Consider the following 13,070-nt stretch of genomic DNA (forward strand, 5'->3'; position numbering starts at 1 on the left):
CAAAATGTGCAGCTACCATTTTGTCATTGGAAAGTTAGTGACTCAAAGCAATGGCAGAGTGCGAAGCTACCACTATGTCATTGGGACAGGGTTCACACGCAGGCAATACATGAGTCGACGAGGTGTTGAATACACCAGGGTTGACAATGAGCATGTATGTGTCGTACATGTGTCGACAGGTGTTGAATACATCAGTGTTGACTAGGAGCATGAACGACATAGATGCAAACGAGGATGTTTGAGATTTCAAGGGGGGGGTATGTCACGAGCGTGTGACTACTATCTATCCTTTTTGTTGATTTCTTTCTTATTATCTATTTACTTTCACTTTTTGGAAACACCCCTCGGGAAATCTAACTGCCCTGCATTGCATAGCAAGTGCAGAACTGTCCAGAGGGAGTCCAAGCCTGAGGGCAAGAGAGCACTAAGGTTGGACGAGGACTATGGTTAGCCAAAGTGGGGTCATCAAAGTGGAATCCTTTGCTACAGAGGCTACATTTCAGTTCTGGATGTGGCCGCAGTGTACAAAGAGGGTTAGATGACCTAGAAAGATACAATGGCAGCATCTCCTAAAATTTAGGGAACTGCTATTTTGGGACCTGAAAATGTGTTTGCGTCATTACCTCCGGAATGACAAGGGGAACATTTTCTTACTCTGCCATGAAGTCAACTGGGCAACTGGTTGGGAGATTTTTAGGCGGCAACCCCGAAACGGGAAAATGCTTATAAATGTGCTAAGTGGCACCTTCTGGTGCACTTTCCTCATGCAAGAGAAGGGGGCGCTGAATTTTAAGTTGGGAGAGGCTCATTTTTAGTTTTTGTCACAGGTTAAGAGCTATGGAGTGCTTGCTTTCCCTCTTATGCACAGTGCAGTGCCAGGAGTGATGCCCTGCACGCTACGCACTGCCCTCTCTCTCCGCTATGGCAGTATGTTATGCCCCACTAGTGGGCTTTTCATTTGACCAATGTACAGTTGTGTGGGTTCATGCGCGATTGCCGAGGCAAGAGCCTCTTGCACAGGTACTGGATTAGCTAGCAGCTAATCCCCTCGCAGGTACAGGTGAATTCGGAGAGGTTTCACGCCAAAAATCTCGTCCGATTCAAAGGGCAAGTAGCCCTACAAGTGCGGGAGCTCGAGGACTTGCTACGGATGCGACCGGCACGCGAAACGGAGCCCGAAATAGTAAATTACAGCCTGCTGTGTATTTTTGCAGGTTTAGGGTTTTGGCCCTAAATGGACCCTAATACCCCTAGGAGGTTTGGGGACGCAAGGGGACCGCTGTACAGGTGATCTGGCGCATTTTCAGGGCTGAAAATAGAGAATTCAGCGTGCTGCAGATTCTCGCCAAGTTTTGCAAAGTGCCCGTATGCGTCGGGAAAGTCATTTAATGCGTGGGAATACTGACCGTGAAGGGTTCTAGTACAGTTATGCTACCGAAATCAGGCCAGAACAGTAAAAAATCAGCCAAGGTTGTGCGGGGCAGCTTGGAAAGAACCACAACGTTTATTCCCTCTTTTAAACAATAAAGAAATACTGGAAGGGGCGCCTAAGTTAGGGGCCAATCTGGTGTTGGTCTTCTCATACAGGTGCATTCTAGCATCTGTATCCCATTCCCCCTCTCTTGTGTCATTATAGCACATGTAGAATAGACAACTAATAATGGGTGAAAGCTAAATCAAGGTTTGAAGTAAAGTCTACCGCCCTTTTTGGATTGAACAGGCCGGTTTCAGATCTCCAAGGACTCTAGATGTGGGACAATGGGTCTATCGGAAGATACCCAAGGATTCCAAGACTATGCGAACGGGAAAGCATTATAAGCTTTCAGCTATATATTGTGGTCCATTCTTGGTCACAAAGAAGATTGGCCAAGTTGCTTATAAACTGGCTCTTCCTTCGGATGTTAGTGTACATCCAGTGTTTCATGTCAACCGCCTTAAAGTAAAATTGAGCGAAGCCAACGTTGTTGTGCCTATCGAGGAAAATGTATGGCAAGATATGCAAACTGAGTATATTCCTCGAGAACCAGAGGTAGTTTTAGATCATCGTACTCGTCATTCGCGCCAAAAGGCTTATGAGGAGTACTTAATTAAATGGAAGGGTCAATCGAAAAGGTTTGCTACTTGGGAACCAGTCAGAGCTTTGAAAGCTCAGTATCCCCACTTCATTGATGAGGACATCAATGGTTCTTAAGGGGGGAAGAATGTTATGTCCCGCTCACAGGAGAGGGGACCTAGCGTAGACGCCGTTGGGATGGGTGTCCAGTGTCTGGGCGGACACAGTGTGAAACCGGCCAGTGTGGCCGGCCATTATTATAAAAGGGATTGCAAGGCCTCATTGGCAGTTATCGACCCCCACTGGCAGAGTGCCAGTGGTTAGCCCGCGAGGCTAGGAGTGCGCGAGGTCTCCTCGAGCAGGTGAGGCCGGGTGGTATGGGACGCTCGGTCTTACAGGTGCACGCCTACGTCCTCGGACGTTGGCCCCAGCACGGGGGAGCTTCCGGATGGTGGCTATGGTCGGGTGGTTTTTGTCCGACGTGTGTTTGTAGGCGGTCCGTGTAGCCGGGAGATCCATTCTCTTAGTTCATTTCACGCAACTTGGATTTTTCTGTAAAGTTTTCGTTGGCAAAAGCAACTTTAAATTGTCTGATAAAAGATTGTGCCTTGGAGATGTCTCTTTGTCTTGTGTAACTGGCAAACTTGACATCTTTGTCACCGGATTTGAAAACCCGCATCTTATGGTGACGCTTGCGGTTATCCTTCTTGAATTTGGGTTTCTCTTTAGTATTACATAGGGAAGTAGTAGGCATTCTCTTCTTGGAAGAAGGCTTAGATACTGTATGAGAAATGCAAATATTAGTATAATCAAGAGAGTATGATGGAGAAGAGATATAGATATCCTTGCTTTTATTTAGGAGAGTGAGTTTTTTTTCCTGGCCCTTGCTCTTGGGCCGTTTGTTCCGATCCGGATATCCCTTGTGCGCTTCGGCACCTCATTCCGCGTTTTCTTACTACGGATTGTTACCACCGGTAGGATTCCCCTGACGCCCATCGGCATCGGTTCCTTGCGGCTTCTTAATTTCGTTCAAAACCTTCTGGACAGCCGACAGCGTGAGAAGATGCTGCAATTCCGCGAGTTGAACTTGTACCTGTTGAAGTTCGTCTTCAACGGTTCTCCCGTGGCTCATCATGGTTCTTCTCGTTCCTTCCTAGAATCGTCGTCCTTTGTAGAAAAAGAGAGGCCATTGAGCTTGATACCACTGTCACAAATGGGAGCGCACAGGAATAATCAAGAAGTTGAAAATAAGTGGACTTTCAACCAGAAGAGACGAGAGAGAAGATCGACATAGTATTGGGGACGAGAAGGTGGGCTGGTCCCCCTCTTAAAGAGAATCTTCATTGAAGGTGAATCTTTTTACTAGCACAATAACCAAAGAAACTCCTCCGTTCTAGTTCGTAGACTTGATGGTCTTTTCCTTCTTGTTCGGGAACCCAAGAGGCAAGCTCTCTTCCGAGTTTCCTTCCGAACCGTGCTCAGAGCATGGAATCTCTGCGGCTCGGTCCAGATTTCATTTTCGGAATCCTTGAGCATAGGCTGAAGCCTCCTTGCTAACTTCTTTGAGACGGAGTACTTGCAAAACACAAACACGGTAGCAAAGACTTGCAAAAACTCATGAACACTGTTGACCTGTCGCTCTCTGCATTGAAAAACAACCGTCCTTCACGAGGTGGTCACGAACACTTGCAATCCCTCGGCGACAGAGTCCCCTCCAAGCTTTAGCACTGGTTTTATAGACTTCGGAGGCTGGCAGGAATAGGGAAGTGCCTTGGGGGTGCAAGCCGGCCAAAATAAGGGGGGTAGAGAGAGAAAGTTGGCTGGCGGCAATTCTACAGAGAGGAGAGAGAGAGAGATCGCTGCTGGCTGGCCTGAATTTAGGGAAAGGGGGCACCTTTTTTTTATGCTTTTTTTGTAAGTGGGTTGCCCACTTATTACGTGGGCAGCCCGGTCACTAATTAAAACTAGTGTGAAGTTGTTCAAACTTAATAAAACGCATGGGCTGAAAACAAATGCTTACACAAGCACACTTCAGGCGTCATCGGATGTAGTTCCCATGCACAGATGTTATGCAGACACAGATTCCTCGCAGGAAAGCATCTGCTTTCGCGGAAAGCCCTCATTCCTTTACCCAGTTCGGATTTCCTCCTAAAAGAGTGGAATATTCTTTATCCGATACCCCCGTCACTCATCATGTGACGCATCTGGAATACCCACTTCCCGATCTCTTCTAGCGAACTAACGGTATGACACCTTCACAATGCTTAATGTCACCCATCATTTGACATATCAGAGTCGTATGTTCCTAATGGCTCTTATCAATTCCAGTAGATCTACAATTCCTAACTTTTACAGTTCAAGTATACACATCCAAATATCCTAATTGGCACAGTACTAAGGACTGGAAGATGGGCCATCCCCCCCCCCCCCCCCCCCCCCCCCCCAATAAAGAGTATCTTTATTACTGGTCTACAATCACTTGAACCGAACATATCACCATGTTGGACTCCATACAGAGAGGGGTCAAATCCCTAGTGAAAGATGCAGAACAAGTTTTACCAACTTTGAAGTCTTTTTAAGTGGCCTAATTTCAAAAGTTCAGCTCCTACCAATTTATGGGACCCTATCCGATGGGGCCTAAGGGATACAAGGGACTGAAAATCAGCTGTAGGAAACCCACGAATCGTGCTGATGATGTGGTAGCTGTACGAACACTTGAGTTTTACGCTGCTGATGTGGCAGGCCGTACGGGTTTTCTCCAAATCGTGCTGGCAGCTTCTAGCACTAGCTTTTGGGCCCGGATGCTCTTAGACTTGAAGCTTTTCATGTACTTTGCTTTTGGAAGGCTCAAGGCCTTTAAATTCGTTGCCTCAGCCTCAGCCTCAGTCTCAGGCAGATTAGCTTGGGAGCGTGTCACAATTGTGACTACTATATTGTACTAGTGATGTGTGCGTGCAGTGTACCCGGAGAACCTTGTGTACCTTTGCTCGGGTGACACCCTTTTGAACCCGCTCTCGCACCCCTTCTGGCGAAAGGGCACAAGCTGGTAAGAAGCACCTTTTCCCCAAGTGCTCGCACCCCGTCTCCCCCCCTTGCTCGCAACCTTTCTGTGCATCGTTGGACTTGCTAGAAGGGCTGAAACGCTTAAATTATGCACTGGCTGAATCGTCGGGCTGATTCCTTGTTGCTGGCTAACACAAATGAGAACTTGGTTTGCCAACTCAGAAGATATCTCACTTATATGATGTGGAATTAGCAGATGGATCAATTTTAACTTGTGATGAGATAGTTCGATAGTTGCAGTTCGATATTCAAAATTATGCAGATCAACTGGATTTCGAGATCATGCCTTTATCTTACTACGACATGATTCTTGGTCAGCATTGGTTTCAATATGATCTAGCTATTAGCTTTCGAGGACATACTATCAATTTGTTCAAGGATGGACGTGAACTGATTTTACTATAATTTTCTCTTCGCCAAATATTTCGCAGTTATTGGAAGATCTTAAGCCGAAAGTCTTACATCATATGAAGGATTTTGAAGATCAATCTTTTGATTACGCCAGATTCCTCTCAAAAGTCTTTGAACAATGCAATGATAAGGGATTTAGCAGTGAAAGCAAAAAGGTTTCGCAAGAAGCAAAGGTTCAAGACAAAGGTTTCAGATAACTCAAAGACCGAAGATTTTCAAAGATTCAATGTTAGGTGCAGCGGAATGATTGTTTGCGCTTTGCTCAAGATGAGTGCTCCGAACTGTGCTCAAGGTTCCTTTTAGTTCTTATGGAAGGGAGAGCCTTCCATTCTTGATGGAAAGTGCTATGATCACAAACAAAGTGAATGGACACTGTGCGTGCAAGTGAATGAGACTGAGAGATAGAGAGAGAAGAGAGATACGACACCGAGACGTTGTAAAACCCTCCTCCGAAGGCCCCACTCTCGTTGGCGAGAGTGGTCTACTTATGATTGCACGAAGTGGTACAATGACGATGCAATGGACTGATGCAACCTGGGACTATGCTGATGACGACGACGACGACTTTAGGGCTGAAATCTGTGGTCTTCTAACTACTGAATTTCGGGGCTGTTTCGGTGGCTGAAAATGACCGTTTTGGCTGCGTTTTCGAGGGCTGAAAATGGGGATCTTCTGCAATGCTTCTAGGGCTGAGTCTGCTACTGTGGGGAATGCTTAAAACTCTGCTGCATCTGCAGCGATAAGGGCTGAAAACCAAAAACGCTGGGCTGCCTGCTAGTGTTAGTGAAAACGCTGGGGACTTGGACTGCTTGATGGCGATCTGCAAACGCTAGGCTGTGGGGTACTGTGGCGATCATGGGAAAGCTGAAAACGCCAAGGCTGTGGAGGTGCTGAGGATATGCAAAAACGCTAGGAATCTGGTACGGATGGCGATGCTACAATTGGAAAACGCTGGGGCTGAGTGTGGCGATGATGGAGACCAAAAACGCCGAGGGTGCTGGGGGTACTGCAGGTTCTTGCTGAGAAGGTGCTTGTTGAGCGGGGAGCTCCTGCTGCCTCTTCTGCCAGAAAGTGCTAACTTGGGTTTGCTTATATATTAACTTAGCAAAATTGCCCTACCTACTTTTGTTGGAAAGTCACTTAAAAATAATAAGTGAAAAATACCAAAAATAGGGAAAATAGGGCTAAATGCACTGGAAAATTCCCCTGACTGAATTTGATGGATTCTGAAGGGAATACTGATGATCGTGCTGTGTGCAACTAGAGGATATGCATCTACACTAAGTGACTGGGCATGCACGGTCTACGAATAGACTCACAAAAGTATCAGATCACTTTTAAATCTAGACTGACTGGATTGACTGAACCTTGATCATGCTGTAGCTTGTCCACGGACACATAGGGTTGGATGTGTCACGTGACATTCAATGCTTTTCCAGAATTCTATCAACATCAGAAGTCATTTCTTTGACACGGGCTCTCATTTTAAATGGGAGGGAATGTCATGATTTTGACTATGTTACAATATTACATCTACTCCTAGTTGCAGATAAGCAAAGTTCCATGCCAAGGAGAATCCCTACGCTTGGATGGTCACGACCCTTCGCTCAAGAGATGTGCCTCTTCACCAAAAGAAACACTCTTTCGACAACTGGTCACACCCCTTCGCTCTACGGTTGCTACTCTTCGTCCAATGGTTGCAGCTCTTCGCCGAAAGGATTTGTCTTTACGTCTAAACTTCTAAAGTCGCGTCTCTTTACCATGAGACATGTCTTTTCATTTGTGTCTCTTCGTCTCCTTTATAAGGAGGCTATTGTACTCGGTTTTCAGGCATTAATTCAATCAATCAAACACACATTCAATCTCTTGAGTTTCAATTTGATCTTAAGTATGAAGTTTTAAGTCTTAATTATAGGATTAGCACCACTAATCTTCAGAGTGGTATCATAGCAATTTTTTTTCCCGGGACCCGAAGGTTGTGAGTCTCTCACCCTCACCGCTACACTCTACCCCCTTCCCGGATTTGTATGGAAGCGGAAGAAAGATGGAATGGAATTTTTTCTCACGATGGTATGAGGTAACTTGGGTATTTGTGCAATATGGAACGAGTGATTCAAGCCTCACGTGTACTAGTCAAACGACATGATACAGTGGATTATGAAGCAAATATGATCTCCGATGCAAATGCAGAAATTATTATTGATAAAGTTTTGAATTCATTAACTTCTCCTGAACCAATTGATGAAGAGAAGGACGATTTCAAGCAAGAAGTTTTTCCAAGTGATACTCGTTATCAGACAAAGATAAGGACATAGCTGTAGATTCTGAGTCCGAAGATGATTATGCTTTCTTTGATTCTTTTCTAGATGATGATATGCCAATTGCAAGTCATGAAGTGGCAGTTTCTGAAGACGATTCTGAAGAATTTTGGGATTCATTATTGGAAGATGATTACAATCTCAAGCCAAAATCCTCCCCAGTGATTACTAAAGTTGAAGTTACTCCATCAAAAGAATGCCTTGAGAAGATAATAAAGAAAATACCAAAAGGGGCGCTAGTCTTTGGGGCTAGTCTCTCTGGGCACGGAACTACGCCGTGCCATATCGTCTCTCTCGCAGTTTTGTTCAGTTCTTTCAGTTTTCTCACGTGCTATGGTAGATTCTCGGCTTGGGATGTCCAAGTCTATTACACTCTCCTTAGGGGAGAGTTGGGATTATCAGCATATCAAACAATCATAGCTTTGTGTGTGTGTATGCCCTGCAATTGTTCTGTTCTTTTTGGTGTGGATGGTGGATTTGAGCTATGCCTGAACATAGATATCATTGCAAAAATGGGATAACCATGGGCATTGCAATCCCTATGGAGATATGCTGGAGGATTTGTGCCCTATATAAGAAAGCGATGGAGAAGCCTTTAAGAGATATATCAGATGCAATTAACAGTACTACTGGTGTAAAACAGGGGTGTCCGCTTTCACCTACCTAATTAGGGCTCTACATAGATGGTCTCAGAATATATCGAGAGAGGAGAAGTAGGAGCTAGTTTAGCTGGAGTTTTGATACCGTAATCTTTGGCCAACATCAGTGGCAAGAGGTATCACAGGTTTGTTTTTGTTAAGCGGGGTTCAGGCAGGGTATGTTTGTGTTGTGAAAGGTCTAGTCAAGTTCAGTGGTAGGATGTGTTCAAGGTGGCTAAATAGGTCATTGGCTTCTTCAAACTCAAGTCACCTTTGTGTTGTTTTCTGTTAGGTATCTGGATGATGAAAATTTTATACGAGTGGCACATTCCTTGGAAACATTGATAATTTTGTTTCAGGAAATCTTTAAGAAACGCTTCTCTGAGCAGGTTTGCCCAGCAAAGTAATGCTGCTATCTGCACTATTTCTGTTTTACGTGCATGTACACACTTATTGTACCTATTTGATGCAGGGTTTTACAATTATCACCTTGATTGCTGGATCAGTAGAAAATGCAGACATGTTTTTCATGCGGCTTATAGGCAGGGTTGCAAATCTGCTTCAGAGAGATGATGTTCCCATTCCAGTCAAGTCCTTATGTTTAAGGTAATCAATGGTATATCTATGTATATGTCCTACCTAAAAGCCCTTAGTTTTTGAAGTTTTTGAGTCCAAAGATTTCTAAGAAAGCGCTGAAAATGATGAGCTACTACATCATGGAAAATTTGGGTTGTGATTGTTGCTGTGTGACGTCTGCATTGCTCCTCACATGCATGACTTTTGAATCTGTACGTTCACAGGGTTTGCATGTATGTCTACATGGGTAGTTAGAAGCAACCCAGGAAACACAGCATATGTAAGTGAGGTTTGTCCGAAATGCCAGCAAGTCTGGATATTTGCCATGTCTGATCACTGTAAAAGTGCATGGTTGCCAGATTTAAATGAGAGGTAGTGCACATGTGGCCACATGAAGGTTGCATCCATTCAGCTCCAAACAAATTATATTGCATGTACGTTTCCAGGCCGCCATACTTATAATTCAGAAAGGCGCCTGTTTTATTCAATTTTTATTTATAGAAAAACATAGCAGCCCATCATCTCTATTAAGCTTGCAGATTTATTGGCTTTTCAAGTGACGTAAATAATCATAGCTTTCACATTACAGTACATTTTCACTTTTGAGCAGTCTCATATCTTTAGAATATATAATTTGATACACTATATGTAAACCTGAACGGTACCATGTTTTCTTTTCTGTTTATTATGTACTGTACTCTACACGAAATATAGCAAGCACCAAACACTATCCAATGAGTAAAGTCCAGGACCTTGAACTTTGGTGGAATAACAAGTAAATATTGCCTCAAAAGGTATAACAGCACGTTGAAAGTATCTTTGGTGATAGAAGGTAGACAGGACCAAACCCAGCAAAATATTGCCAACCTCCTTTTTTGTTGAGCTGTTGAATGCTTCCTAGTATTCAGGGCCCAAAGCCTTTTTAGCATGACCTGTCTGCACAATCATAATGTGTACATTTAGTGAAGGACAAGACAGCAGACTAGTATTTGAGGACCAACCTGTCCAACCTCCTACAGGGAGATTTTTAGAGCGTGTCTTAGTATCGGATGAACAGTTCTCTTTCATAAAGTCCGTGGCAAGGATGATTCCATAGAGCTACTGAGTTTTTCATGTAACGTGGTTTCCACACGTGACAGGTTGTACCTCACCGTTTTAACTGCTACGGATAACATAAACAGTAATGCTATTGCAAGCTATCTTTTTCAAACCAACATATTCAGTGCTATTCTAGCTGCAATGTCTGTAAAGCTTATGGAAGATCGGAGGGTCCTTGAGCTTGATGCCACATTGGTTCTCATTCTGCTTTTGCTCTGGAGAGAGAGTCGCAATATCTATGCTGAAACTCTATCTTCTTCGTCCACCCCAGTAATACCTTTGCTTCAAGCTGCACATTCACTGATGACACATGCACAAACTGTCCACCAACCATCTTCAGATGATAGCTCTTTCCAGATGTGGTCCGTGACTAATTCTGTGTATGATATTTTGGGCACACTTTTTGGACTTAATTCGGGAGGAAATGATAAACACAAGGAGAACTTTGTCTCCACAGCTCTCAGCAGGCAGGATGAGATCTGGTTATGCACTACAGCGGGAATTGTCTTGTCATATTTTGTGGTGTATCATTATCCACTTGTGAAATCCACTCACGTAAGTTGTTACTTGTGTCATTGATCTCAAGAAAATTTCTTTGCAATTTGTCAGAAACATTGCATCTACTTGATTCTGAATCTGTGATATTGCAGTTGTGGCCATCAATCCATGAATCTTCTTCTGCAGGGTCTGGCTCACTGTCATCCCCTTGGCTTCAGCTTTTGAGATCTATCATTTCTATGTGTGGCAAGTGCTTTGGCCAATTATCAAATGCAGAAACAAAGGAAATCCTTCAAGCCAAATGCTGTTTAAATGTGTTACGGTGCTTGGTGGAATCAAGAGAAGCATTGGAGTTTTTAGCCTTTTCTGATGTGGAAGAATTTACATTAAAAAATGCACCCCGAGAAATAGCGGGAATTCCACATGCAATCCCTTCCAGGAGTATTTTGTGTGTGATCTTAGACAATATCATTGATATTCTCCATGCAAAGCCAAACAGCTTCATGGACCCTGACTTGTTGCTTCGTGGGGTGGTGCTGATTCCAATAGTCTTCAACGGCCTTAAGCTACGAGGGTGGCAGCTGTTGGAACAAAGCATTGGATGGCTGCGTTTATGGAATGGTCTGATACAAGTGGGTCAGTCGATTGTGAGCGAGAACTGTCTTCAACGACCAGGAGCTACAGAATTGGTGGTGCTTATTGTAGGAGTTATGGAGTTTTGCTTGGGAAGCAGCCAGGACTTGTGCTCAGCACCTGAAGTCAGTGAAGCTCTTCATGCAGTAGTCATGGCTCATATGGCCACCCTTGAAGCCCTGGTTGAGACTACAACATCAGCAGCACACAGCCCTATTGAGGCGGTAAGAAACTAGCGAATTTCTTGATCTTAGTGAAGAAACCTGTTTTGTTATCATAGCTCTAATGGTTTGCTTGTGTGAAAACCCCAGACTAATATAAACTCAGTAAAGCTTCATTACGAGATTCAGATAGCGGCATTAGGAGTGAGAGGGCACCCCACATACGAGCATGCACTTAAAGGTGTACAAAAGAAGGGAATGCTGAGCCTGAAATTGAGGGCCAAGCATGCTGGACGATCCCATGCATATGCGGAAGGAACTGCAGAGCTCGGACTGCTTATAAACACTGCACGGTCTCTTGTTGCCTTGCACCGCAAGAAAATTTCCATGAGGCAACCCAAATTAGAGGTGTCATTTCGCAGCTCGGGTTTTGATATTTAAGACACTTGAATGTTGGAAGTTTTCTTGTGGTTAGATTTATTGCTCATTGGTATAGAATACCTCTAGGGGAAAACCTGAAGGGGATATAGCATAAACTTTAAAGAAATGCAAAAAGGAGACTAGGAATGCAATACAAACAATGAGTTTCAAGGGAAGGGTTTTTCCTGAAAAATATACATCTTTCGTCAAGAGTATTTGACCGGTTTTGCAATTAATTGCTGAAAGTAAGTAAATGTGATATATAGAGATTGAGACAGACAGTCCCTCAAAAATGTAAAACATCTTCGAAGTCCCTTTGGCCTTTTCTGTCTAGATCTTTGCTCCTTCTGCATGTGTGTTTTGTCCCTGGACACTGTTCCCCCATTTTTTGGTGGAGTACAGCTGAAATTTGAAAGATGCCGTTGGGGATCGAACTTGGATCTTTATGCACTCTCGCATCCACCTTAACCACTAGGTAGGGTAGTTCACGTCCGACAGACAGGACGTCCCGTCCCGTCCGGTGGTCTCGTCCGTCCTGTCGGGTGGTTTTAACGGCCATTACAAAAAATCCTCAAGCTCTCCATTGCAGAAGCCTCTCAAGCTCAAGTTTCAACCCTCAAGAGTCAAGCTCTACATCTCTCAAGTGTTCTATCAATTGTCTAATTGTCTCAAGTGTAAAATTTAGGCTTAAGAATTGCTTGTTTTTATTTTCGAACGTATGTAACAGTCGTACAACATAAAATTTTCTAGTTCGACGAGTACCGCACGACTTTGTACGTGGACAAAATGTGCGTGATCGTACAAGACCATCTTGCCACTAGGTGCTAGTTTTGTACGGCAGCTTGAGTCTTGAGTCTGCATAAACTTTTGTGAGGGTCGTGATGAGGTTTTTTGAAGCCGAGCACTGGGGGCTAGGTTACCCAATGCGAAGTGGTTACAATCTTGATGGTGACACTCCTCATTTTTGGAATGTGGGCCTTGGAGAAAGTTGATTTCTTCCCTTTATTGTCTTTGGTGGGGGAGTGGGAGGTGGGTCACCCTTATGCAGTAGGTGGCTGTTATCAAGAGGTTCGGCCTTGCATGCTAGAAAATTGGCTCATCTGGATAGTTGTGTTAGGATACTTTTCATACCTGCAACTACGTTGATGGGCATAGGTAATGCGTTAAGCTGCTTCTAAGGGCTCCCGGAACACTAAAATTG

General features: G+C 44.2%; 1 protein-coding gene across 2 annotated transcripts in view; it reads left to right on the plus strand.

The window, feature by feature from the left end:
- Positions 1-12,101, plus strand: part of LOC147423877 (uncharacterized) — a 73,173-nt gene extending 61,072 nt beyond the window's left edge. Inside the window, exons 5-9 of one of the 2 annotated variants that reach the window (XM_086502249.1) lie at positions 8,776-8,872; positions 8,956-9,089; positions 10,199-10,712; positions 10,808-11,512; positions 11,600-12,101. In XM_086502249.1, coding sequence (XP_086358375.1) covers positions 8,776-8,872; positions 8,956-9,089; positions 10,199-10,712; positions 10,808-11,512; positions 11,600-11,890 — 1,741 coding nt within the window. In that variant the 3' untranslated portion in view covers positions 11,891-12,101. The remainder of the gene's footprint in view (positions 1-8,775; positions 8,873-8,955; positions 9,090-10,198; positions 10,713-10,807; positions 11,513-11,599) is intronic. The other variant, XM_086502248.1, reaches the window with a different exon arrangement.
- Positions 12,102-13,070: the final 969 nt, after the last annotated feature.

Source organism: Adiantum capillus-veneris, chromosome 26 (assembly GCF_014529385.1).
Source record: "Adiantum capillus-veneris isolate H3 chromosome 26, ASM1452938v2, whole genome shotgun sequence".
NCBI classification, from domain to species: domain Eukaryota; kingdom Viridiplantae; phylum Streptophyta; class Polypodiopsida; order Polypodiales; family Pteridaceae; genus Adiantum; species Adiantum capillus-veneris.